General features: G+C 38.3%; 1 protein-coding gene across 1 annotated transcript; it reads right to left on the bottom strand.

Annotated features, from left to right (window-relative positions):
- Window positions 1-4,795: 4,795 nt before the first annotated feature.
- LOC125178297 lies at window positions 4,796-12,854 on the bottom strand. The gene is made up of 3 exons (XM_047881717.1): window positions 12,651-12,854; window positions 9,735-9,840; window positions 4,796-6,971 (listed from the first exon to the last, which is right to left on the bottom strand). Exons 1-3 carry the CDS (start codon window positions 12,698-12,700, stop codon window positions 6,786-6,788), a joined length of 342 nt encoding a protein of 113 aa, XP_047737673.1. The 5' UTR covers window positions 12,701-12,854; the 3' UTR covers window positions 4,796-6,785.
- Window positions 12,855-27,566: the final 14,712 nt, after the last annotated feature.

Consider the following 27,566-nt stretch of genomic DNA (forward strand, 5'->3'; position numbering starts at 1 on the left):
TTTCAACGAACAAATGTAGTTACATGATCATGAGATAAATCAGTTTATGCTTTAACTAAATCGCCTTGTTGAACATTATTCTGTACAAAAATGTGATCGTCATCAGATTACTTTGTTTATGTCCTAATCGTTTCTTTTGCATCGTCGTATCGAAGAAAATGATCAAATATTGTGAAAAATTATCAGGCTATTTGCTTTAGCACCATCATCAGGAAATGCAGTATATAGGTGCCGACATGACCGTAAGTACAACATGACCGTACGCGTGTACATGACAAGTGTTAACATATGCATTGACATACGCTTACATTAACTATAGTCAGGGATGATAATAAATTCATGTATGCGGGTTTAGTCACTTATGAATTACGCAATTACCCAATAGCTTAAGAGTTTATCCATTTGAAGTTCAGCCAAAATTGAGAATATTTTCAGATATGTGGATTCAGTCATTGTTTAATTGTAAAATTAACCATTAACTTTCGCAAATCCATTTGCAGCACCAAAAAACTACACAAAAAACATGATTATTCTAAGCATTACGCATCAACGGTGCTGATCTCAGCAATACAACCAATAACTGAAACAAATCAACTTGAAGCTTCATCAAGTTAGAGAAAGACGAGTATTTTAATTTAAACTTTGCGCAGAAATGGTATTAATTTATTGGCCTTTTTTTAATTAGGCGTTTCAAATGTAATTGTGAAGATCAATCTTAAAAAGCTCTATTAAATTCTAGAACTTTGTTAATTTTAGCTCCAGGAAGAGAAGTTAATAATTTTCACAATTTTCGAATTTCCCCTGACAACCGTGAGCCAAGTAAATGATTGCAATAAAACATTCAACTACAATGAATTACACGCTCTAAATATTTTCCTTCTGACAGCCTACCAAACGAAAGTGTCTTGTAAGCGAAGCTCTTTGACTAACAGCAAAATATCCTCGCTCAATTTCACCGTAATTACCGCGCAGAAACTCTGTTGCCGACGTTAATTAAAACTGAAGTGAAAACATCACAAATTTAATCGCGACTCAGAGTGCACGTCACGGTGATGACAGGAGCCAGGATTTCTCTGATTAAATGTACCGTGCATTTAATTTGCAATACCGTGCTATAATAACAAGATCGTGCAGCGCTACTCACGGTACACGACATGACTTACGAGGTCACCAGTTATCCCATTTCCGAGGCCGCGAGCAATTCTACGTGGACTTGATGGAGCTGTAATGGTCTAGCGCTGCAGTGGGACTCTGCTAGATGACTGCTAGTTTCGCAGTCTATTTAAGCTATGATTTTCGCTTTAAATTCAATGTTTGCTCCTCATATCTGATGTTTGTATTAATCTATTACTTCGTTGAATGTTTTCTGCTGTTCTATGACACGACAGCATATTATTTTCCGATCGATGAATTGAAAATAGTAAAAAATTATCATAAACTATTTGGGGAAAATCATTTCAATACGATCTTCAATTCAATTTCAATCCTCATGGACGATGAGGGAAGCTCCGCAGTAAACTTTTGCCGAGAATATCGCGCTCATAAACTTCCCTATTCCGCAATTTGAGAAGCACGGACGCCATGAATTATTCATATAAGTCCCCACATCATTTCCTCCCTCGAGGCCACATCGTTTTCATTACTCAGCCTGCGCCTCTGGAATGACGAGTCTATTGGCATTTTAATGCTACGAGGCCTCCATTTCAGCGACCCATTCAGCTGTGTGATGAGGTCGACCTTTTGCGAGGTGCCGGTTACATTTTTGCTTTCACAGAGCGCTCTCCAATCAAATCATATAAAAATTATTCAAATTTTGCGCTAGATCATCTGGCGCTCAATTCCATGGAAAAATCTGGGTGTGTCAGGCATCAAAGCAGGGGCAAATCGCCGAAAATAGTCTACGGAGATTGAAATGGACATTTCAGTATCTTTTTAGTGCAAAGTTGCGTCCTGCTCTGGTAATTTGATGAGTTTTTTTTACTTCTATCGCATTATGTCAAAAATCCCTGACATTTTCGAGAGCAAAATCTCCAAACTGAAGAACATCGAGAAAGAAGCTTACGCTTCAAGTTAGCAGACGTTTGGCTCGAAAATTCGTTTTGATCCTAGGCTTCGTTGATGACCTGCGCTTAGTGTCAAACAAAGTATTATCAAATAGTGCAGCTAAAATTTACATTAAAAATTTACTGAACTTCTTGTACAAAGAATCTTTCCAAACGATGAAGAATGTCAGTCGATTTTCCTAGCTTCAAAAGAGACTTTTTACATATCTTCTTACATTTTAGTTAATTAAATTAATGCTTAGATCACAGATTTTAAATTCAAGGCGATATAGCAAAAATAAGCTATAGGATAAATTTTATTATTTGTTTGGAAAACTTTCTCATGGCATAAAAATTCACCGAGCTAAAATTTATTCGCAAAATTTCTATAGTCGCAGGATTTAGGAAAAACTTGCCTGTGTCGTCTCGTGATGAAGAGGAAAAGCTTTCTGACTGAACTGAGTGTTGCTGCTACACTGCACATCCATGGAAGAAATGTTACTACTTTTCACAGACATTTCACTGAGTGTTCTACAATTTCTCTCCATTTATAGGCAGATCGTTGCGGTATTTTCAGCACGCGTTCTTTCATTTCAGTAATCAAAGGATTTACCAATTCAGGAAGAAAAGACGAGAGTGGTTTTGGACGTGTATTTTCCAATAATAAAACATTACGTACTTCACGCGCCAGTCGAAGTCTCATATAGCCCACTTGTAAAAGAATATTCACTGCAGAAGAATGAAATATTTTGGAGTGTATGTCACGAAGTTTTATCAATTGGTGGTAATGGCAACAAGAAATTAATGTTAAATTTAGTTATTTATTAGAGGTGCGCGTGACGCCATCCAGTTGGTGAGTGACACGCATTAATTCTATGGTTGGTTGAAGAAATTCGTGCAGGTGCGTGACACGAAACATCAAAGTGCCTGGGAATATTGTTTTTGATATTAAAAAATTAAATGAATAGAAAATTCACTTCTGCTTACCCAATCACCTAAAAATAAAAACAAGAATGTTCTTGAACACAAATCTTATTTCCCGTAGGGAAATTATTACTATGTTTATATATTTTCATATAACATGTTAGAATGCTCACGTGGACGACGAGTATTTATTTAATTTTTTGTGAACATTATTTAATAGGTAAATATTATGATCGCAGAGTAAATCTACAATAAAGTGTCACAATATACAAAATATTATACGTGCTGACACAGATGGCAAAATAATGAACTAGAGTAATACAGAATACATTGAACTTTCATGTGGCCATATTGATATCCGACATTATTTTTGATAGGCTGAGCGTGCAGGAATAAAATGTCTACATTGTGTATTAGTCTTAAGAATTATTTCACTTTAAATGCGGACAGATTTTTTTATTTTATGAAATGGAATTGCATTAGTGGAATATGTTCAGCGAAAGCCGCTCATATATCGCTGGTGTATTTCAGAAATGACAGATTATTCTCTTAGCCACCGTTTTAAGGTGGGCCTCCTTATTTTGAGGCCATAATACATCAATATTTTTGTACAATTATTCGCTGCAAATTATTGGATGATAAATTAAATGCAGGACATTTTAGCATGCAGGATATTTTGGAACGACGCTGTAACGGACTCAAAAACTATTGAATACAACAAATTATAAACTATTTAATTTTAAATATAATAATTTGAATGATTAGATTTTAATATTTCGGTTTCTTAATCCCATAAATTTACCTATTACAATTTTTGCGCAAAGTGCCTTCAATGGTACCCTACCCTCTGGCCGCATCGAGTTTTCATGGAAAAACGCAGCTAACCGCAAGCACGCGGCACTCAAGTCATGAATAAATAAAGATATTTCAATACAGGGAAATTCACGGAAACTTCCTGTATTGTGTTTCTCGCCAAGCAGCCAGATGTTGTAGGAAAAGGACGGGGAGTATTTTTTATGAAAGGCAAGTTTTGTGTCCCGCCTAGTCAATTGCCACTATACATTAGACAAGTGAGCAGCGTGCTTTTGCTGTCGATGCGTACTTTTCTAACGGCCGTTCCTTTATCGCTACTCAATGACCGTACTCTATTCAGTATTCGTCCTTCAGGTTGGGGTCCTGATCGAAATCGACTGTGGCGTTCTTTTTACCACGTTTTTCTTAGCTCGCTTTCGTGTCTGTGATGATCAAATCTTGCAATCGATATTTCACCAACTTTTCCGCTAGCTAGCGCTCTGGAACTTTTAGGGAAGCTCAGCTCCCGATAACAATACAATAATCAATAATTTGTTGCACGTTTCCAGGCGTATAAACTCTAAAGGAACTCACAAGCAGGGGTTGGAACCTTTAATGCACGTCATCCTCGAGAGGATATTCGTGTTTAGACTGCGTATATCGATGATACGCTTCGTATCATCGATACGTACATCAAGTCAAATAAATTGGCTCGCAACAACGAGTTTCATGTGTAGCAACGGACTAAAAATGAGAAAATAAAATACTTAAAAACAAAAAAGTAGAAAATAAAATGTATAAAAAAAAATTTTAAAGACCACGTTTTTCATGTGGACTCAAAAGTAGAAAATAATTTTTCGGCAGCTACTGATCTCTGTTTGCTTTCATTCTCTTGGTCTTTTGTATTTCAGTTAAAATATTTTACATCTAAAACGAAAAACGTGGGGCAAACAGAGATCAGTAGCTGCCGAAAAATTATTTTCTACTTTTGAGTCCACATGAAAAACGTGGTCTTTAAAAATTTTTTTTATACATTTTATTTTATTGAGCATTCAAATCAGGAAGTTTCCGTTAACCTCCCTGTATTACCACATCATCGGGACACTCAATCTTAATCTCTGTAGTGAGTGATAATTCGAAGTCTTAAGAAAGTATATAAGCCGTTTTCTTCGTATTATTGCTACCTATTGTCGTAATGCTTGCTGCCTGCGCTCTGTATTTCCGTATTATTTGTGAAGTATTACCGTATTATTTCTTCCTGATCTATGATTGGCTGAAGAAATCCTGGTTCTGACCAATAAGAGGACGAGCTGAAATTTAATCAAGCACGAGTTCTGAAGAAAGTTCTCATAAGGCGCTGAACTTCCACGATATCAGGATAACTTGAAAACTGTTCAAATTTGTCGCTTCGAAGCGACTTGAGTTTGGGGTCCTGCCGACGAAAGCAGGTCTTTTTGGCAGACGTTTCGTCAAAGGATTCAACGTCGTAGGGGTTTTTTTTTCGGGAATGTTGTACTGACCATCAATGCACAGGTGCATTCTTAATTCGTTTTCACTGCTATTCGTACATGAATTCCCGATGACGAAAGATACTCTCTGGTGACAAATGGTAAGGACGAGTTACAAACTATATTTCACTATAAAATTAGAATGTATTCCATTGAGAAAACTTGGTTAGTAAATATTGACATTAACCACCTAACATATATTCGCATTAATGCATCCTACAGTCCAGTGCTATACTTCTTTGCACTTCAATTATAGCGTAAATGGATAAGGTGGTATAGATACGGTGCTTCTGAGACCCCATTGCGTGCTCCCACTACAATGGGTACATATTCAATTCAACATATACTAGATTTAACTAATTTAATTGTAGCTAATACATAAGAAAATATACACAGTTACGACAGATATTAATGACAAATGCAATTATGTATATCATCACTGTATTTAATGTGAAATTTATTCTGGGAAAATAAGTACAGTACATCGGATGATTCAACTCCGGCAGAGGAGCTGACTAAAAAAGTACGTAGCCTTAAAATAAAACTAAATCGTAGCTACAGAAAGTCCCACCAATATGGGTATTCTTGCGTATAATTCACACTCATACTCACTGAATTTCCGGTTACTTAAAACAGCTATAAATAACAAAAACATTATACAGATATGGGAACAACTGGACTTGTTTGACACAACCGATTCTCGAGACCAGAAGATTTCGGGCGCCGTCCGCAGCCTCGGAACTTTTCGACTGCCTGCGCTCAAGGACTTTTTCCTGTACCATGACTTGACGCGCGATCTGTTGTGAGTTATACGTTAAGATTTGTTCGAGTTCATTCAAGATATGTTGTGGAAACAAACATGGAATGAAATACGCATGTCATTCATGCATCGAATATTTATTTTGTTATAATCGACCTCCACCTTTATTAATTCAATCTCAACCTCTTTTATACCTCCCGCCCTTTCTGGTTTGGGTGAGGGCGGGAACTGTAGAGAAAATTACCAAAGTATAAATGCGGTAATTTTTATATAAGTAGAACGAATTTTTGAGCCACCATTCTCACCAAGCGATAATCTTGTATTATCAATCTATATCTTTAGTCACCAATTTCACTATGCAATTAATATGTATAACACCGCACTGTATACCAGTCAATACACGCTAAACGCATAGGAATTGTTGAAGGAATATGTCGGACGTGTTGCTGGAGTGTTTACACCTCGACGGCACACGCAAGGTGCTGGTGTGTCGCCAGAGTGACGTGTAGGTCGGACGTGTTGCTGGCGTATTTACACCTCGACGGCACACGCTAGCTGCTGGTGTGTCGCCAGAGTGACGTGTAGGTCGGACGTGTTGCTGGAGTGTTTACACCTCGACGGCACACGCTAGCTGCTGGTGTGTCGCCAGAGTGACGTGTAGGTCGGACGTGTTGCTGGAATGTTTACACCTCGACGGCACACGCAAGGTGCTGGTGTGTCACCAGAGTGACGTGTAGGTCGGACGTGTTGCTGGTGTGTTTACACCTCGACGGCACACGCAAGGTGCTGGTGTGTCGCCAGAGTGACGTGTAGGTCGGACGTGTTGCTGGGGTTGGGGGGATCTTCGGGGGATGACGTGTGGGACACGTGAGGGCATGTGTGGGGGGAAGGCTTGGACCCTCTCAACAGGAGGAACAGGAGGCACACGTAGAACAGCAGCACGCTCTGTAAAACAGGAGGTATAACAACAGCAGCACGCTCTGTAAAACAGGAGGTATAACAACAGCAGCACGCTCTGTAAAACAGGAGGAATAACAACAGCAGCTCGCTCTGTAAAAGAGGTGGTATAACAACAGCAGCAGCACGCTCTGTAAAACAGGAGGTATAACAACAGCAGCACGCTCTGTAAAACAGGAGGTATAACAACAGCAGCACGCTCTGTAAAACGTGCTGAGCCAGAGATTACCTACGGCGCTTTTTTAGAAATGAGGCATCAGCTGGAAATGATTCAACTCCAGATGCAGGAGCTGCTGGGCCAGGGGCGCCAGGCAGAGTCTGTCTCTTATACACATCTAGATGTGTATAAGAGACAGCTGGCATACANCTAGACGAGGGTAACTAGACGAGGGTAACTAGACGAGGGTAACTAGACGAGGGTAACTAGACGAGGGTAACTAGACGAGGGTAACTCTGTCTCTTATACACATCTAGATGTGTATAAGAGACAGGTCCTAAACTCATCATAAGGTCATAAGGTAAGGAGGTATAACAACAGCAGCACGCTCTGTAAAACAGGAGGTATAACAACAGCAGCAGCACGCTCTGTAAAACAGGAGGTATAACAGCAGCAGCACGCTCTGTAAAACAGGAGGTATAACAGCAGCAGGCTCACCGTTATACAAGTAAGTCACGCGCATGTGAAAGGCAAAGTTGAAAAATAGAATAAATAAAGAGTTCATTAAAACAAAATAATGCGGAAAAATACTTAAACTTAATGAAGATTATCTTGATAGTTTATTTGCTCCGTACGGCAAAGCCTGTGTTTTATATATCCTTAATTTAGTTGCAGAACTGCAGCGTAAAGAAGATCATTTATTCTTATGAAGAAGAAATTTTTATTGCTAACAGTTACTTCATTTCATGTTCATCTGTAAGAATATTTACCAGGAAATATGTAGGGCTGTAATTTATTGCTGGTTCAGTGTAAATATTTTATTAAATATAAAAAATATGAGAGCTTCGACTTCTTTCACCGTTAAATATATTCTTATTTATTAATTTTAAATTTAAACTTGAAATTAGTAACTATTATGTATAATGTAGAAATAATATTTAGTTCTGCAAGAGAACGTTGAAAGTTAATCACCTGAAATTAAAGAGAAATATAACTCAGTGTAAACTTAGTAGAGCGCTATTCTCATGCCATAAAGTGTTGAAGCCATGTTGAATTTGAAGCATTTTTGAGCAATAAAATCAACTAAATAAGAATGAATTATGAATTATGAAGTCATAATAAGAATTATGACTTGTTGGGAGAAGCTTTTTCCGTAAAGCATAAGTTAAGCAGGAGCTCATTAGCTTCGCAGGACGTAGCTAATTAAAGCCGATGATTTTTGTTATGGTGTAGCAAGTTAATTGCTTGTTAACGCAAAGGTTAATGCGATCAGGGAATTTAGCAAGACAACACCAATCAAAGAGAAGCGGGAATATTGGAATAACAATGATTAGCATGAAATATGATGCCTACAATTATGATGAATGTATACTGCTGCGTATAAAATACCGCGCGAATAATGATGCTTCAGGTGATCATAGAACATTAACCATCAGATGCTCTTAAATAATTGAAGTTACAACAAATACTGCTGAAATTATACAGCTATAAATGATGGCTGATAGACGTGGTCTAGCGCATGGCTAGTGACTGGCTAGTGCGATGCTAACAAACCGAACGCGAACTGTATTAATTTCTTAATAATAAGTGTTGTGTAAATTTCTCTCTGTTGTCTTGAATAGAATTTCAGCAGTCGCTATTCCCACACTAGGAAGAACATTTCGTGTAAACATCTAACCATGTTCTTGATAACCAAGATTTACTTTGTCTGGAACGTTATGAACCATTAACGGGGATCTCAAGGACCCTTATTATCCCTGTAACCCTTGATGCAAGAGTTCATGTAAACTTTATGTCGGATATACCGAAGACAAATACAAATTAACGTCACTGAATTACAGAATAATAACAAATGGGAAATTTGATTCTATTGGAAATCAACATTGACAAGGCAGGAATTAGATCAAGCTGTAAAATAACTCTGTTTCTTCCTGTCTAGTGAATAGAGTTTATTTGAATATCGAAGTTTATTTCTGAAGATTGATTTTTTTTATTTCAAAATTGATTATTTTATTCCAATATTGAATATTGTCACTTGACAATCGATTTAGAGTGAAAAACATTCGTTTTATGATTGTTGAACCTCTTCTACACTATAAATATAATATGCATCGCTTTATTATGCTAATTTTAGACAGACACGGCATATAATTGTTAGGAAGGCACCCCACATACCAGTAAGTTTAACTGATAAACCGAAACCGTATTGTTTAATTGTTAGGTAGGCATCCCACATTGTTAACCGTAATAATAATAACCGTTGTTAACCGTAACCGTTAAGTTTAACTGTTAAGTAGGCACCCCACATACCGTAAAGTTTAACTGTTAAGCAAGCACCCCACATACCGTAAAGTTTAACTGTTAAGCAGGCACCCCACATACCGTAAAATTTAACTGTTAAGCAGGCACCCCACATAACGTAAAGTTTAACTGTTAAGTAGGCACCCCACATACCGTAAAGTTTAATTGTTAAGCAGGCACCCCACATACCTGTCTCTTATACACATCTAGATGTGTATAAGAGACAGGTTTAACTGTTAAGCAGGCACCCCACATACCGTAAAGTTTAACTGTTAAGTAGGCACCCCACATACCGTGACGTATATGGCGGCGCCCACGTTCTGGGGCTCCCCTGAGAAGGGGGACGACAGCTGCCCGCCGCCCACCCCGCCCTCACACCGCCCCCGCGACATACGACCCCTGTACATGCAAAAATAATTACAACTTTCAATATAAACAAATAATTAAACTATTATATTAAAATTTTTATATTAGATAGCCGTCAGGGCCGACGGGCGATTCAATGACATTATAAAAGAAGAACTTCAGACTTGTGCTGCTAAGTTGTACGAATTTTTTATTCGAATTTTAGTCTTGCGCTATTTATATTCCTATAAAAAAAATTAAAGGCAATATTTACTCGTAGTACGGCCGACACTAACGACAGGCGAGCATATACACATTTATGAAAAAAAAAAAGTTTGTTGCGTTGGCTCGAGTATGGCGATTTTATATGAATAATGAAGTTTGTGGCATGTATATTGGTCTATTTTATAGCCAATATATATGCACAATAAATGTTAAAATATTTTTAAACATTTTTGATGATTAGAAATCAACGAAATTCAGCAGAGTCCCGCAGCCAATTAGCCCCTGTAATCCAACATAAAATTGATCTAGTAATCAATGTGATCCCGCAGAGTTCTAATGCAAATTAATCCCTGTAATGTAAACGCCTGCAGGGCTAATGGTCTGGAGCCCCCCCTCCCCTCCCCGCCTCACAGGTCCACGCCAATGGAAACATTTGATTTTTGTCAGACACAGATTTTTGTCACATTTTATTCCCCAAAATCCAGCAAGAATATTTAATGATCAGAGGGGTTTTATTGCGTTAGGGAACGCCTTTCAACATAATTGTTTCATTAATAGCCTAGTTACATGTGCTGTCATTTCGGCTTTTGAGTGAACTATAATGTCACCTCGTATAGACGCGCATTGTACCTTGTCATTGCTATGTGATCCACCACAGAGGTTATCACTTGCATTGTTTATCGTGTGTTAATCTTCGTGGTTTTTAGTGGTTGTTTTCATAGGTAATATTGAATATTATAATATATCTATGTGTGCTATTTTCATTCGTTTGTGTTAGATTAATAAAAGTCCTTAATTTGGGTTTATTTGTGCGTTTTCAGCGGAGCTCCGAAGACTGAATCTGAATCTTTAATTCGAAAGTAGAACATGAGCTGAGACAACGTACGATTCATTTATATTTTGTTCTCTTGTATTAATCGTTTATTTAATATTATAATTTTCTCATCATTTTATTCATCCTATATTTGCTACTATACCCACAAGAACTGTGAAAAAGTGGAGTGCAGGAATGGCATCGAGGCTTGCACTGTCTGTTTGCAGACATGAAGTGCTCTCATTAGACATTGAAGGCGACCTGAGCTCTCATTAGCCATCGAAGGCGGCCTGAGTTCTCATTAGCCATCGAAGGCGGCCTGAGTTCTCATTAGATCTCATTAGACATCGAAGGCGGCCTGGGCTCTCATTAGACATTGAAGGCGACCTGAGCTCTCATTAGTCATCGAAGGCGGCCTGAGCTCTCATTAGTAATCGAAGGCAGCCTGAGCTCTCATTAGTCATCGAAGGCGGGATGTGCTCTCATTAGTCATCGAAGGCGGGATGTGCTCTCATTAGTCATAGAAAGCGGCATGAGCTCACATTAGTCATCGAAGGCAGCCTGAGCTCTCATTAGACATCGAAGGTGGCCTGAGCTCTCATTAGACATTGCAGAGGGCCTGTGTTCTCATTAGATATTGGAGGCAACTTGAGCTCGCATTATATAATGGAGGCAGCCTCGTTTTCTCATTACAATTCGAAGGCGGTTTGTGCTCTCATTAGAAATTCCATGCAACCTGTGACCTTATTAGGCATTGTAGACATTTTTTGCTCGCATTAGACATTCTAGGCAGCCTGTGTTCTCATTATGCAAAAAGTCAGCCTATATTCTCTTTAGAAACTGTAGATAGTCTGCGTCGTCATTTGACACTGCAGGCCGTCTGCATCCTCATTAGAAAAGAAGGCAGTCGGCATTCTGATTGGACAATGTAAGTAGTCTGGGTCTGCGTCCTCATTAGACACTGCAGTCAGTCCACGGCCTCATTAAACACTGTAGACAGTCTGCGTACTCATCACCGCACGCAGTCTGCGTCCTCATTAGACACTTTAGGCAGTCTGCGTCCTCATTAGACACTTTAGGCAGTCTGCGTCCTCATTAGACACTTTAGGCAGTCTGCGTCCTCATTAGACACTCTAGGCAGTCTGCGTCCTCATTAGACACTCTAGGCAGTCTGCGTCCTCATTAGACACTGCAGGCAGTCTGCGCCCTCATTAGTGATCGAGACATCGCGTCAATGCCGTCAGAAACCAATTAGCTCTGTTAAGCTCCTCATTAAAAGCTCAGGATGCCCTCTCTGTCCGACTCTATAATCGTCGCTTCTTCTGCAGCTTCGACGACAGAACTTCAGCGCAAGCCAGAAGTGCACTGTCTCGGAAATTGATTTGGATTGAAATTATTTGATCAAAGTAAATACTGAAAACGTATGTATTGATTCATACAATAAGTAGAAAATGCGTGTTAATTCAAGAAATAATTAGAACATACGTGTTAATTAAACAAATAATTAGAACATGCGGGGTAATTCAACAAATAATTTAAATAAGCGTGTTAATTCAACAAATAGGCAGAACTTGCGCTTTAATTTAAAAAATAAGTAGAACATGCTTGTAAATTCTACAAATAATGAAAACATAGGTATTAATTCAACAAATAATTAGAACATGCGTATCAATTATACTGTATCCGTATTTAATTATATGGCTTATAGTACACAAGACAGTAACTGTTATGAAGTGAACTGAACTAATATATCCAGCAATAATAATTATTATTATTATTATTATTATTATTATTATTATTATTATTAATAATAACGTCCACTAACCCATGACTGCCACACAGCTGCTGCAGGGCCGCCTCTCCCACCAATTCCATTGTGATCTGCTCTTGCTTTCAATGTTAGCTTTAATTTATATTAGGATTTTTACAATAATATTGTTAACCAAACACGAAAAAATCATGTTAATATTATTAGAAAGTATTTGTTTAACAGTTTTCAGTTTCAGTTAAGGTATTTGTCATTAGTTGATTACTAATTAATTATTTTGACTTTCGGGATATCGTTTGTAGATAATTTAATATTGATAAATGAAGTGATTTAAAACATTGGGCCTTCGTTTCTTCTTGATTCTAAATATATGGCATCTGTTGAGAAGAAAGAATTTATACCTGCAAATACACAGAAAAACGAAACCCATTTGTTCTTATACAGAATACATTATATTATATATTATTATTATAATAGCTGCAACAGCAATTGTTCTAACAATGATAGACAAGCGGCACTCATCGAACCCGCATGAGTTTAAATTTGCATACCTTTTAACCTTCCAAAGCGTAACAATGAAGAGAAACTATCACACTTCAAGTTTTATTGTCTTCATTATTCATCAGAAAACCTCATTTGAATTCTGAGGAAATTATTCATGGCCGAAGCCGGGATTTTCCGGTGACGCAAAACGCCTGAGCTGCCGCGACCATTAGTTCTCCTGTCACTGAGACGAGGGTAACTAGACGAGGGTAACTAGACGAGGGTAACTAGACGAGGGTAACTAGACGAGGGTAACTAGACGAGGGTAACTAGACGAGGGCAAACTCAGACAAAATCAATGAGTCATATTATCCGAATAGTGACGTGTAAATACTACTACTACAAGCACCACTGACACAAGGCCTTTTTGCCGCCAGTAACTTTGTCAAGATGGCTAGCGTACATAGCTTTTAGACAAAGTCTAACTCATTTAACTGAGTATAAGCAGACGAGCGTGACTAGACGAGGGTTACCAGAAGAGGCAGAGAAACGGCGTGCAGGCGCAGGCGTCTTCGTCTGAATAATTCGTGCTTCTAATTTCGCCTGCAATCAAATTTCCGAGGCGAGGCTCAGGCGAACGCGGGGTGGAGTGAGGCGTGTGTGTGGTAAATCAACGCAGGAAAATGAATGAGTCTTTTTGTCCAAAAAATGACACATTTCCTTTCACTACAAAAATTTAATCGACCCTTCGATAATATATTTTAATATATATTATAATATATAAGTAGTGATACTTTCGTACTCATGACATGAGCAGAGGGAATGAGTATCACTGATACACATTTTTGCAGGCCAAAATAAGTCAAAATGACTCAACTCACGCAAAAAGTACATCGCCTATTAGGACAAAGTCTCTCTCATTTCTCTCAGTGTTGAAATTCATAACACTGGCCCTGAATATTGCATGACATGGTAGACGCTAGGGAATTATAGAAGCCCAAATTAATTGACGGCTCGATGATGGATTCATCAAAAGATAACAACAATAATAACTCGGGTCAGAAATGAACTTTGTTAAAAATAATGTTTAAAAAGGGTTAGCTCCTGATGCTGAATGCTGAGTGAAAAGATTAATTAAAATATACGTGGCTTTGGGCTATGCAATAAAAAATATACATTTAATATACAAAATATAATAAAATATACATATAATATGCAAAATAGAATAAAATATACATATGATATACAAAATAGAATAAAATATACATAAGATATACAAAATAGAATAAAATATACATATAATATGCAAAATAGCATTAAATATACGTATAATATACAAAATACAATAGAATATACATGGCTATACATCATTATAGACCGCTTACGAACTCTAACATTTATAGGATACACTGAGATAAATGAGCGGGGCTTTGTTGAAATAGCGATGCAGTTTTGCCCTTATGTGGGTCATCTTAACCCAGTTTGCTCCCAACATTTCTAGGTCCGCTCTCTGCTCGTGCTGTGGGTGCGTCACTATTTAGACAACACCACCCATTCACTTTTTAGCGCATTTTCTCATTTATGGAAAAAATGCACTATTGTGCTCGCCATGTCCGTCTGTCTGTCCGTCTGTCCGTCCGTCCGTCCGTCCGTGACCTCAGGTTTTCGTCGACGAGAAAATGCGCTCTCTGTCACTCACTGCAGTGAGTACTGAGTTATATTTTTTGTGTGTAAGGTTGGCATTCGGAGTTCATTTGAAGCCTAGCGCCGCTTGCTTACTTATATTCAGAGGATTTGACTGAAAAATTTTTAAGCTGGATTTTCAGACGACGGAAGTTTGTCGAACTTTAACTTCCTTGTCGACGAAAGTTTTAATTCGCAAGAATCAATCTTGAAGCCTCAATCGAAAACTGCCGTAAATTTCAAACTTTTCGATTAGCATTCGAAGTTCACGAGGGATTGCAAGTTTAACAAATTTATTTACTTCTATAAATTTGTATTTTCTTTCACTAAAATTTAAGATCTTACAAAAACACATTTTTTATTTTATTGAGAAATGTGATCATAAAATTTCTCGAAGAAGATTTTTTGGCTCACATGTAGGTATAGTCTCACAAATCGCTTAAAACACCGTATGTAATTATACAATTTTGTTGATCCCAATTGCTAGTTGATAAAAATGTAACTTAGAAAGTGAAAGGATCGACCTTCAAATTACTGAAGGATTAAAATGTTTCCATGACCTCGTAAAAAATCTTCACTTTTGCCTCCTGCAGTTAACTCTCGCGGCGCCGGCGGCGCTAGCTAAATAATCAATCACTTCCTGGATGATCGGAAAATGCAGTCAATGTGCTGGGATTTATATATTTTAATTGTAGACACAGGTACAAGAAGAAAACTAATGCAAAAATAGGCCTCACAAAGCTTTTTTATGCCATGCCTATTTTCTATATCTGAATTAATATGTGACTACCGTATATATATTACGGTACGGTATATATCACTATCTACCGTATATATTATATTATATATTACTATATGATATTAAATATATTATTAATATGATGTATATTCGAGGCTCGGGCATTAGCCGGACAGGATTAGTAACATTACTGGACAGGGGTTAGAAACCCGGTCAAAACTGCGTCCGGTTTAATTAAAACGGACGCAACATAAATGAACTACAAGACCAGACATTTTCAAAAACGCCTGCCTTGTTAGGTTAGGCCCCTTTCACACAGGGCAGTAGATACTGCCGCGTCAAAAATGCCGCGGCAGTATTTACTGCGCAATCTTTCACACGAGGCGCTTTTTACTGCTGGGATCTATCAGTCTTGCAGTGCTTTATATAGCAGTGCTGTTTATTATGCACCTAAAATACGGCCCCACTGTCTGCTGGGATCTGGCGTCAAAAAACCGCCCAGTGTGAAAGATTACATTGAAAACCATTGCAAGCTAAACTGCGCGACAAATCTACTGCCACAGTTTTAGCAGGACAGACGCGGGCGTCAGGCGTCAAATTCTACGCCGCAGTAAAAGCAGTCGTGTGTGAACAGCAGTGCACATTTCGTATGTCCGCTAAGGTTCGGCAGTAAATACTGTCGGACGCTGGCAGTATTTACTGCCCTGTGTGAAAGGGGCCTTAGGGTTAGAGTTAGGGTTAGGTTAGGTATATACAACACTTCTTTACGTTTCTAGACACCTTTCTACAGGGGTTGGGCCAAACCAGGTCAATTTTTCGCCTCTTTTTCCATTTTAAAAAAGTTCTCGGGAAAAAATAAAAAGTGTAACTTATTATATATATTGTTATACACATTCAAAATATATAATAAATTGTTCTTAGTCTCAATCCACAACCATTCGGCCAGCAAAGTACGGGTTATTTCTCAAGCCACTCATGAAAATATGTTCAATATTATATTCGGAATTTCGGAATTTTTTTTTTTTTGGGGGGGGGGGAATTTTCATATCTTTCTGTTAATTTCGTTTTCTCGGTAAATTCTGTGATATCTCCTGACCACAATTGACATCCCAGTTTACGGGAAACAGAGGGCAGTCGCAGTTCATTAATGTTTAAGATTAGAAATTTCATTCACACTTTAATTTTGGCTACATCTGCTGGGATAGCAGACCGCTCATTGTTTACTACTAGGTGCGTTCATTTTTTACTTGTGTACTTCATTGATCACATATTTATTTGTTAAAAGCAAACCAAATGACCTAATGTATGTATTTATTTTTCTATGATTTTGTGCAGATATCCTGAATAATGGCAACTTGTTTCTTTCTTCTATATTAAATCAAAGCAACGAATCACGCATTAAATTATATTAAACGTTCTATATCACTTAAGGCTCTGCTAAGAGGGGGAGACTAGTTCTGAATCGACCTAAGCGTAGCGTCTTTTGAAGGAGCCGTTCCACTGAGATATTATTTTTTGGTTTATTTCATGGACCGTGTTACAATTAGCGTAGATTACTTATTCAATTAATTCATAGGAATATGGAATTCAGTCGCTCATTTCCTAAAGCTTTCAGCGGTTTGACGCCTTTAGATAAGTGGCGGCTTTCGAGTCTCTAGGAAAGTTGCGGCTTTAAAGTCTCTAGGAAAGTGGCGGCTTTAATGTCTCTAGGAAAGTGGCGGCTTTAATGTCTCTAGGAAAGTGGCGGCTTCAATGTCTCTAGGAAAGTGGCGGCTTTAATGCTCTAGAAGAGCGGAGGCTTAACTAATATCAAGAGGCCAGCAACGGACGAGCAGGCACCAGAAACTTGCAGAGCAAATTTGTGTTTAAACAACGAACAGCGGCAGCTGAGGGGGGGAGGGGCACCGAAAAGGGACATGAGGGCATAGAAAGGGGAGAAGAGGGGCATGGATAAGGGACAAGAGGGCATAGAAAGGGGAAAAAGAGGGGCCTGAAAGGGTAAAAGGGGGCATGGAGAGGGAAGAAAGAGGGGCATGAAAGAAGGGAAGAGGGGCATGCAGGGGGATGTATTCATTAAGGGAAGGGAGGCGAGAACGAGGTTCATAATGGTGGAAAGAGGACATGCAGTGATGACAAGAGGGCATGTAAAGGGGAGAAAGATGGCATGGAAGGGAAAGGGGGGCATGTAGGGGCTGAGGCGACTAAAAAATAAACGAAATATGGGTGTCGAATGGATGGTGAGAAGAGTATGAAATGTTGTGCAAAGACGGGCATGGAAAGGGTGGGAAAATGGGCATGGAAAAAAGTTAAAATAGGCGTAGGGAGGGGAGGAGAATAGGGAAAGAGAATAGGAGGGAAATTAAGAGGGGCATGAATATGAAGGAAAAGGGCACGGGAAAAGAGGGACTGGATAGGAGGGAAATAAGGCATTGGGATGAGGGAAAGTGGGGTCTGTATAGGAGGGAACGATGAGCAAGGAAATGAAGGAAATAGGGACTGGAAAAGAGGGAAAAAGGGACTGAATAGGAGAGAAAGAGACTATTGGGATCAGTGAAAGAGGGAGCTGGAGAGACAGGGATGTACTGAAACAGTGCGAGGACGAGACAAAAATAGAGCGGCCTCGCATGTGAATAGCATGGAATTCAATTAAAAATTTCCAGGAAAATGTCGATCTGCCATTGGGCACAGAAGGAAGAGTGGACAAAGAGTTGACGTATCTCAACTCTGAACGCGAAATTAATTCATTAGATATTCATGTAATATCCTCACATTTGTCGAGCGCAAATACAGGGCCGGGGGCCAGACCTGTGGACAATCAGAGCTCGGATCCAGAAAGACATTCGTGCTGCACGCAAATACGGCGGCCTGAGTGGAAAATTGCGTGACTCAACGAACAAAGCTCGGTGCGTGCGTACATCATTCGTACCCTAATTACCCATGGCAAGTTCTACACGGAGAAATGAGTGGAATTTTGTGCCCAACAAATGGATCAAAGTAATTTTAATAGCATTAATATTGATGCTAATGATTGATTTATTTTTATTTTTGTGCTTCAATATTCCTAGGGTAGCAGAATACAAGCGATGTTCCTACTTTACAATCGCTATTTGCCTTCATACTTGACTGTTATCTCCCCTTGAATGTCAGCTCAGACAGTCACTAGCACAGCCTCTGATTACAGCCAGCATCCCGTAAACACCTTCATCACAGTTCTCTTATCAAAGACTGCATTCTATATCTGTATATTCGATTCTATATCAGTGCGTGCTCTTATTTCAGCCTGCATCTTATTTTCGCCTGTATCGCAGTTTTCTCATTAAAGCCTGCATCACACATTTGCCTTCATCTTAGTTCTCTTTGAAGGCCTACATCCTGTATTCTCCGGTATCACAGTTCATCCACTAAAGCCTGTATCCACAAACCCTTCACAAATCACAGCTTCAAAGTTTATTCGATATTCTCACGGAATATCTACTTAGTTTGTGATGCTAAAAGTTCTATTACATTTTCCCAGGCATCACCCATCAATTCTTAAAGAAGAACTCGCCTGAGGTTTTCTGTCATCTTAAAATTGTTTGCTGTCATCTTAAAATTTTTTTCTGTCGTCTTCAAATTATTTTCTATCATCTTAAAATTGTTTTCTGTCATCTTAAGATTGTTTTCTGTCATCTTGAAATTACCCCAGGTGGACTTGGCTTCCTTGGATTTCACATTTCATTCATGTCAACATTTATCCATAATTTTACACAGTAATTCGTTGTGCAGAACGTACGATTTGTTGAACTAAAAGTCGCTCTCGCTCCACACGGAGGTCGTTAAGGAGAACATAGTCACCAGCTTTCCCCCAGACTCTCAATTAAGTTGGTGGCGGAAAGAGACGAAATATTTTTCCTCGACATATGGACGGCAAAATCGTCATATTTTTCACACGAGCTCAACAGATCGGTGCTTTACTTTGGACTGCCTTCATTTGGGAAAATTAGTGAGATTTTGTCCAAATTACGATGCGCTTCTGCCTTCGTGGGCAAAAAAAGCACGTGGACATTTTTGCCCCTGACCCAGTTTATTATTGCAAGAGAGAGTATCAGTGCTACATCAGCTCTCTGCTAGTCCTGTGGATAAAAAAGTGAGTTGAGATTTGGACAATACGATACATTAATTTTTTAATGTTCCGTACCGCATTGGTGGTGTGATTTAAGGACTAAAATAAAACACATGTTGCAAGAGGAGGTTCTAAATAACTTTGGAGTATCTGAAAGAATAAATTGATTAATTATTAAATGAATATTTGAATTCTTTTTAATAAAGAGAACGAAGATCAAAAATGTTTCGATAACTTCGCTGTGAACAACGCAGGAGTTCCGTGCTGGAGGTGAGCATCGAGAATCAAATGAAAGCTTCTGTCGAAGCTCCAACTCGTTAGTTGTTTGAAACAAAAACTTAGAAGAAGTTCTGCCGGAAGCTTTTGGTTATTATAAGAAGATTAAAACCACTTCTTTAGAGAAATATTTTGGTCCGTCAGCCTCCGCCTTCGACGTGATGCTGCTCTGGTCCGCGGACTTTTTTGAAAATGTTAAATGTTTTGTTTATAGCATTTTGCATGGAGGAGAATAATCCTCTATTTCTCTTTGATATAATTTCAACATTGGCCGGAGCTTCTAAGACGACGAAACTCAAATTCATATATACTGGCATAAGTTATGTTTATATATACATCACATATCGGAAGCGGAGGAAAAATGGGCATTTTAAACCGATCAAAATTCCAAAGAAACTGCTATTTCATGTTTACTGAATTCCTGGTTTGAGCCTCCACAAAAACCATGATCAAGTTGTACTCAAGTATTGATAAAAATTAACTAAATGTAATATAAAATCAAATATGGAGGTAATAGACAATATCAATGCACACGAAACCTGGCAAGCCGCTCTGGAAAGAGGCAGAGTACAAAACTTTTCTTGGTATCTTCCTCGTCGAAACTTGCAGGATTTCTAATATAAAAGTTCCTGAGAGGCCATAACTCTCGTAGATTATGTCCTATTTTCTTTGCCAGCTGAACCATAGGCCGCTTGGGATTTTCAATTTGTGCCGAAAAAGAAAATCAATGAATTTTTTTTTATTTTACGTAACAATTTTTAATGATCAGTGACGAAATATAAATATATGGCATAGAAAGATTTATTTTATACCTATGAACTGTAATTTTGAATTCTATGTCGTTAATATTGCTAGTTTTTCACAGTTCATCGAGACATAATATAGCTGCGAGCAAAGAACTAATGCACAGTTATGAATTATTTGGCATGCATTTTAAACGTCAAAAGATGTGCAACAAACTCATACCCCAGACGTGTTCTTACAAACCTCGTCCCTGGACAGTTATGTATCAAAGTTTGTTGTGAAGGGTTATGAACGGTTCTGTCGAGCCATGCTTGTGAACGGTTCTGTCGAGCCATGCTTGTAAACGGTTCTGTCGAGCATGTTTGTAAACGGTTCTCTCGAGCATGCTTGCAAATCTTTATGTGGACCCATTCTTGCCAGCGGTTCCATAGAAGCACATACTATAATTAACAACACAACTCCCGAGCCTCCCTACGAGGCAGTTAAGGCAACATCTGCTCCAGAAGTTCCAAGTTTGGCAGAATTTCATCAGCCGCTCGATGGCAGGGACCTTAGTATGGGAATATGACAGCAATATCGTGGAAATTTATTCATCCAGCCCCTGGAACCAGCAAATACATGAAGGATTATGAAATTTCAATGCTTTTTCAATTGAGATGAACACAGTCACTGATGACGAAAACATCCCAATTGAGATGTTTTGGAATAAAAAACTTAATTGCTCGAACGTACCCAAAGAATTCAATTATTGGGGGAAAATTGTCACTGACGACAGGAACATCGTGCTAGTACCTATACTTTTGTAATGAGAACCATGCTCTAAAATACTCAAAACCTTTTATGATCAAATAGAAAAATGGCGAAAACATCCCATCGAGACTTTGTTGGAATGTTAAAGCAGTGACTGCGGCTTCCTCCAGCAGGTCGTAAAACAAATAAATGTACATTTCGTTCTAGTAATGGCGAGTTCTTCGGCGCAAAAAATTGCGTTGGAATAGTGAATTTCGCAAGTAACTTGCATGACATGATTCAAATGCTCGAATTTAATGCAAAATGAAATAATAGTAATACATATTATTATTATTATTAGTATTAGCATTATTATTATTAATATTATTATTATTATTATTATTATTATTATTATTATTATATGATATTATTACTATAATAACGATATTGTCTCATTTTCTGTGAATTTAACAAGTTTAAGATAACTTACTCATATTGTTGTTTTAATCAACCGATTTCGGCCCAAAGGAAGCATTTTCTAGTGAAGAGTTTCCAAACTCAAATAGTCCATTATCCAATTCCAATAGTTTCTAAACTCAAATTTCCAAGAATAGTCAAATTCACTGAGATATCATTAGAAGAAGATATTTAACTGAGATCTTAGAATCAGCTTCAGCGGATCATCATCGTGCCTGTGACTCCATTGTGTGCATTGTTAAAAGAGACTCCAATTAAATCTGAATGCAGACAATAGATTCTGTGACGCTAGCACTCGTGCTTCGTTGCAACAATGGCATTTTGTTCCATGCCCGCTCAATGGCGGAATAAATCCTGGAATCTAGATTTTGCTGCCTCAATGCTTTTGTTCCCATTATAGCATGATAAGTCTTGATGATTTCGTTTCGTCAGTGTTCTAAGTCTCCATACAATATATAGTAGTTTTCTTGACAATTTCGTTTCTTCTGTGTTCTAAGCCTGCATACAGTATACAGTAGCTTAGACTTCACGATTTCAGGCGACAAGGTTTAGTCAGGATTTACCTGGCCTGCAGCATTGATTTACGTGTTAAATAGTCCAATCAATCGAGGAAAACCGAAATCACTGCCAACACTGAAGGATTCCATGCAATGCGTCACGAAAAACACGAAGAAGAGCTTCGATGAAGTGCATCATGGAGAAGTTTAAATGCAGTGAATTATGAAGAACGCAAATATTTTCGATGTAGTGTATCAGGAAAATGTTCGATACAGCGCATCACAAAAAGTTGTATGCAGTGCTTTACTATATCAACTCTTTTCAGCCCAGTAAATGCAACTTAAATGCAAATGTCTTAAATGTCCCAGTAAGTGCAAGTGTCTTAACCTTTATACTTCAGCGGCCGGAATTTTGGATAGGGTTCAATATGACCTCAAATAAACGGAAGGCTGACTGCTTTAATGGATTGCGTGCTCGCTAACAAGTTTTGAAGATTTATTGTGCGATAAATGCCTTAATTTTTAAAACGTTTTTCTTAGCTTAGCTTCGCGTTTGTTTGTTTGTTTGTTTATTTGTTTGTTTGTTTGTTTGTTTGTTGTTAACATTGACAACGAAAATTAGCCCACTTCTGATTGCTCTAGAGATCTGAAATTCGGCATGCAGGCTATTTTCGCCTAACAATTTCAGATACAATTATAAAAACTAGCACTTAGAGACCTATATTAGCTTAATTGAGTAAAGTATATGTAAAGTGTATATATATATATAGTATGACGTGCGGGCGCTGACGTTATAGACGAGCAGGCGCTTACGCTGCGTATCATCGATACGTACGTCAGGGCAAGTAAATTGGCTCGCAACAACGTTTTTCATGTGTAGCAACGGACTAAAAAGGAGAAAATAAAATACTTAAAAAATACTTCATCTACTGTAATAAAAAAATTTATTTATTACATTTTTTTCCATCACATGACCTTTGTTCTTGTCCATTTCATATATTATTCTCTGCTACACCATATTCTCTGGTATTTTTTGAATTCAAATTCCGCAGAGTTTAAAGTATATTCAAGCCCTAAGGCCACGCATGCTACCCTCTCGGGCCGAATGCTCTCTCGATCATTTCCCTCTTCCCGCCAGTCTCTGCGGAGCAGGTATGGCAAAAAATAGCTTTTTTGGGCTGTAATTTCAAACCTCTAGCCCCGTAGCTCAGAAAAAAAGACTTCTTTTTTCACAAATTTGCCGATTCATTACTTCTATTCGTTTTAAATAAATATACATGGCTTACAAGAAGTCCGACGTGCGCGCAACGCTCTAAATTACGACAGGTTTTTACAAATTATTGCTTATCACATATCTATATATCTGGAGAGTGTTTATCTTTTTCAATCAAAATATATTAAGCATCGCGAGTTATGAAAAAAATCGATTATATCCCCATTCTGTTACCTGACTAATTCGTCTTTTGCCGAGTCAAGTGGGTCAGGATTACCCACCAGAGAATGGGTCATCCTGACTCACTTGACTCACAGATGGGGAAAGTCTCACCACATTGCTGCATGTATTTTTGTCTGTGTATGACCAAATCTCGCCTCATGTATTTTGAAAATTGTATGATATAAATTAAGATTCTGCATCTCTTTCGCAGAAGATAATGAGCAGCGATGGGATTTTTTATTCTAAAAATGATTCTTCAATTTCTATTCAAGAACGGCAAGTTTTTTCACATCCTCTCTCGGAAGCGAAGAGAAGAATGCAAATTCCCTTTCATGAAAAAAATTCTTTCACCGCCAAAATCATTCATTTTTCATGATTCAAAATGCGAGCGTTGTAATGATCTTTTGGTCTTTTGCCTACAAAAAATGTCAGATTTATGTCGATATTGAAAATTTACCTGAAATAATGCTATAAGTTCAAAAGAACGCGGATGATAGTTATGATTCCAAGAATATTATCAGTTCAAAGGCACAAAAAATAAAGCACTTGAATCTCATTCAAATTTTTAAATTTCGTAAGCCCTGTAAATAATAAATTTTAACGAGACGATTAATCACGAATCTTAATTAAAATTTAGACACTAATAAATGAATAATGATTTATTCCTGTGAATTAACGATTGTAATGATTAAATCACAATTAAGGGCATCTACCTCACCGTTAACGATCGCACTCAAAGAAATGAGTAAAAATCTGGACGGATATCGATGAATTTTTTTTGCGAGCCACCTTACCCAGTTTGGCCCCCAAAAAGAGTATCGGTGCTACGTGCGGAAAGTGTGTCACTATTTGGACATGATGACACATTAATTTTCTGTGTGTGCAATGACTGATACCTGCTTTTATTCGCGGCGTGATTTAATGAATAAAAAACGCGGCCTTCAGCACGAGCACAAAAACGCGGCCTTCAGCACGAGCACAAAAACGCGGCCTTCAGCACGAGCACAAAAACGCGGCCTTCAGCACGAGCACAAAAACGCGGCCTTCATCACGAGCACAAAACGCGGCCGTCATCACGAGCACAAAAACGCAGCCTTCATCACGAGCACAAAAACGCGGCCATCATCACGAGCACAAAAACGCGGCCTTCATCACGAGCACAAAAACGCGGCCTTCATCACGAGCACAAAAACGCGGCCATCATCTCGAGCACAAAAACGCGGCCTTCATCTCGAGCACAAAAACGCGGCCATCATCTCGAGCACAAAAACGCGGCCTTCATCACGAGCACAAAAACGCGGCCTTCATCACGAGTACAAAAACGCGGCCATCATCTCGAGCACAAAACGCGGCCTTCATCACGAGCACAAAAACGCGGCCTTCATCACGAGTACAAAAACGCGGCCATCATCACGAGCACAAAAACGCGGCCTTCAGCACGGGCACAAAAACGCGGCCTTCAGCACGGGCACAAAAACGCAGCCTTCATCACGAACACAAACATTTCAACAAAAAGTGATTATTGCGATTAAAATCGACGACCAAAGTTCATTTTCAAATCCTTGCTAAGATTTATTTTTTATTTCTGACTCGCATTGATTATCAACTAGCTGGTTAAAACACAATCTCGGCTTGCGTTTAACCTGCTTACCCGCAATCCACAAACCTGCCAAACCGGAGGGCTGTAACTCGTCGCTGCACCCAGAAAGATGTATGGCTCATGTTTTTCTAAACGTGACCCACATTCTCACCCACCTCGGGAGCTGAGAGCAAACGTAGCACTGATACGTCCTTTCCCTGACTTACTGGGTCGAGATATAAAGGCGAAAAGTGCGTCGTTATTTAGAACAAAGACTCAATTATTTCTTTGAGCGCGCGGTACCGTTGCGGCACTCCAGTTGATCTCTGGCGTCATTCTAAGACGAAAAATCGCGCCCAGAAGCCCACAATCCGCGGCAACTCATATTTATTATTTAATATTTTTTCTTCACAAAATTAGGAATACAAAAATATAACTCGGTACTCACTGCAGTGAGTGACAGAGAGCGCATTTTCTCGTCGACGAAAACGTGAAGTCATGGACGGACAGACAGACGGACAGACGGACGGACAGACGAAAATGGCGAGCACAATAGTGCATTTTTTCATAAATGATAAAATGCGCTAAACATGCACTGAGGCTAAGACTCAAGTTCCAAATTTCCCGTTCAATGGAAGAGCGAACGTATGAAAGAAATGTAAATGATCAATACTTAGTAAAATACTTGCATTGAGATTTTTTGTAAGTTTATTCACCATGAGAACAAATTTCATATCTATTTTTCTATCTTCGCAAGATGAATGATTTTTAAGAAGAAGCTTCACTACGAAACCGGTATAAATAGAAATAATTGTACCCTCAGAAACATCTTTCAATCATATGAAAGTTGAATAGAATGTCATCATAACATTCTTTTTAATTAGCAAAATAAATCAATAGGTTCAGAAATATTTAGAAACGTAATTACTAATAGAAGCTGCCTTGTATAGTTTGCCCGTGAGTCAGTGTGATTGCAGCGGCCATGCAGAAGCGCACTGGAACCCCAGATTGCAACAAATCTTGAATTAATAGAACAAGATAATGATAAGTGAATAAATTGCAGCCATCATAATTACAGAGCTGTGGAGCAAGAAATACTGCTAATGTTGGATCTCTAATTTAATGTCAGAGCACTTTGTATCGGGGAGCTGACGGCTACGGAATACTGAAGCGAAGCTCGAGCGTGACCTGGGGCTGCTACGTCCGAAACAGAAGGTGCTTCTACACGTGGAAAGTATTAGTCGGTAATGATAGCTGCAAGTACTTTTTACATCGAAATTTTGGAATAATTTCTTTTAACTTTTGGTCACAATTTATTACAATTTTGATGAATTGGGTAATTGAAACTAGAAATTGATCATTTTTCTTTAAATTTTTGGCCGATATTCAAATTGGAAAATACTTGCCAATATCGGTTAACATTTTCCCGTGTATAAGCACCTAATGTTGAGACAGCAAGGGCCTGTTGTGAATAAAGCAATGCTGTTTTAGTTCATTATATGCGTGCAATATTTTATATGTAATGGAAGAGAAGGAATATAGTGGTGCGATAAATGGTACAAAAACATGAATGTTTAGCTGCGCTAATTTAACATCGGCAAGAAACAATTGTGGAAATAAATGATAATTGAATGAAGTTGTAAGTTCATTTGTTTTCTTAGAAATTACAAATTTACTCATGGTTTCACAAGAAATAAAAATTGCAAAAGGGGTCTGATAGAATTATGCGAATTGAATGTATCTATATTCTTGAATTTCCAAGCGGACGATTTTTATTATTATAATTTATATTATTATTTATTAAAACGCACTAACTAATTAAAGTGAAAACTGATTAGTTAATAATGTTTGCGCCATCAATTCAAAAAATTCAAATCACGATGCGATCATTAGGTAACATCACCCTAACATCATTCAAAGTAAACATTTCTTTGCAATTTGCATGCAAGACACAATACTAAAGTCCACTGTATAATTTATCATTGTTATTGCAAATAAATTATTATTATTTCGTCAGGGAAGAGATAGCAGAGCGTGCTGGGTCCATGACATTGGATGAAATTTTTTTTCTGATCATTTCCTTTCTCGTATAAAGTAACGATGATATTAGACTTGAAAGAAAAATCGATTATGTAAAAGGATATTCCAACCGCCAATTGATCTAATTTCATGTGCATCTTGATTTTGTGTTATTACTGGTCCGCATCAGCCACAGCCGGCCTTGTATTG

This window comes from Hyalella azteca, unplaced genomic scaffold, assembly GCF_000764305.2.
Source record: "Hyalella azteca isolate HAZT.00-mixed unplaced genomic scaffold, Hazt_2.0.2 contig8701, whole genome shotgun sequence".
NCBI lineage: Eukaryota > Metazoa > Arthropoda > Malacostraca > Amphipoda > Hyalellidae > Hyalella > Hyalella azteca.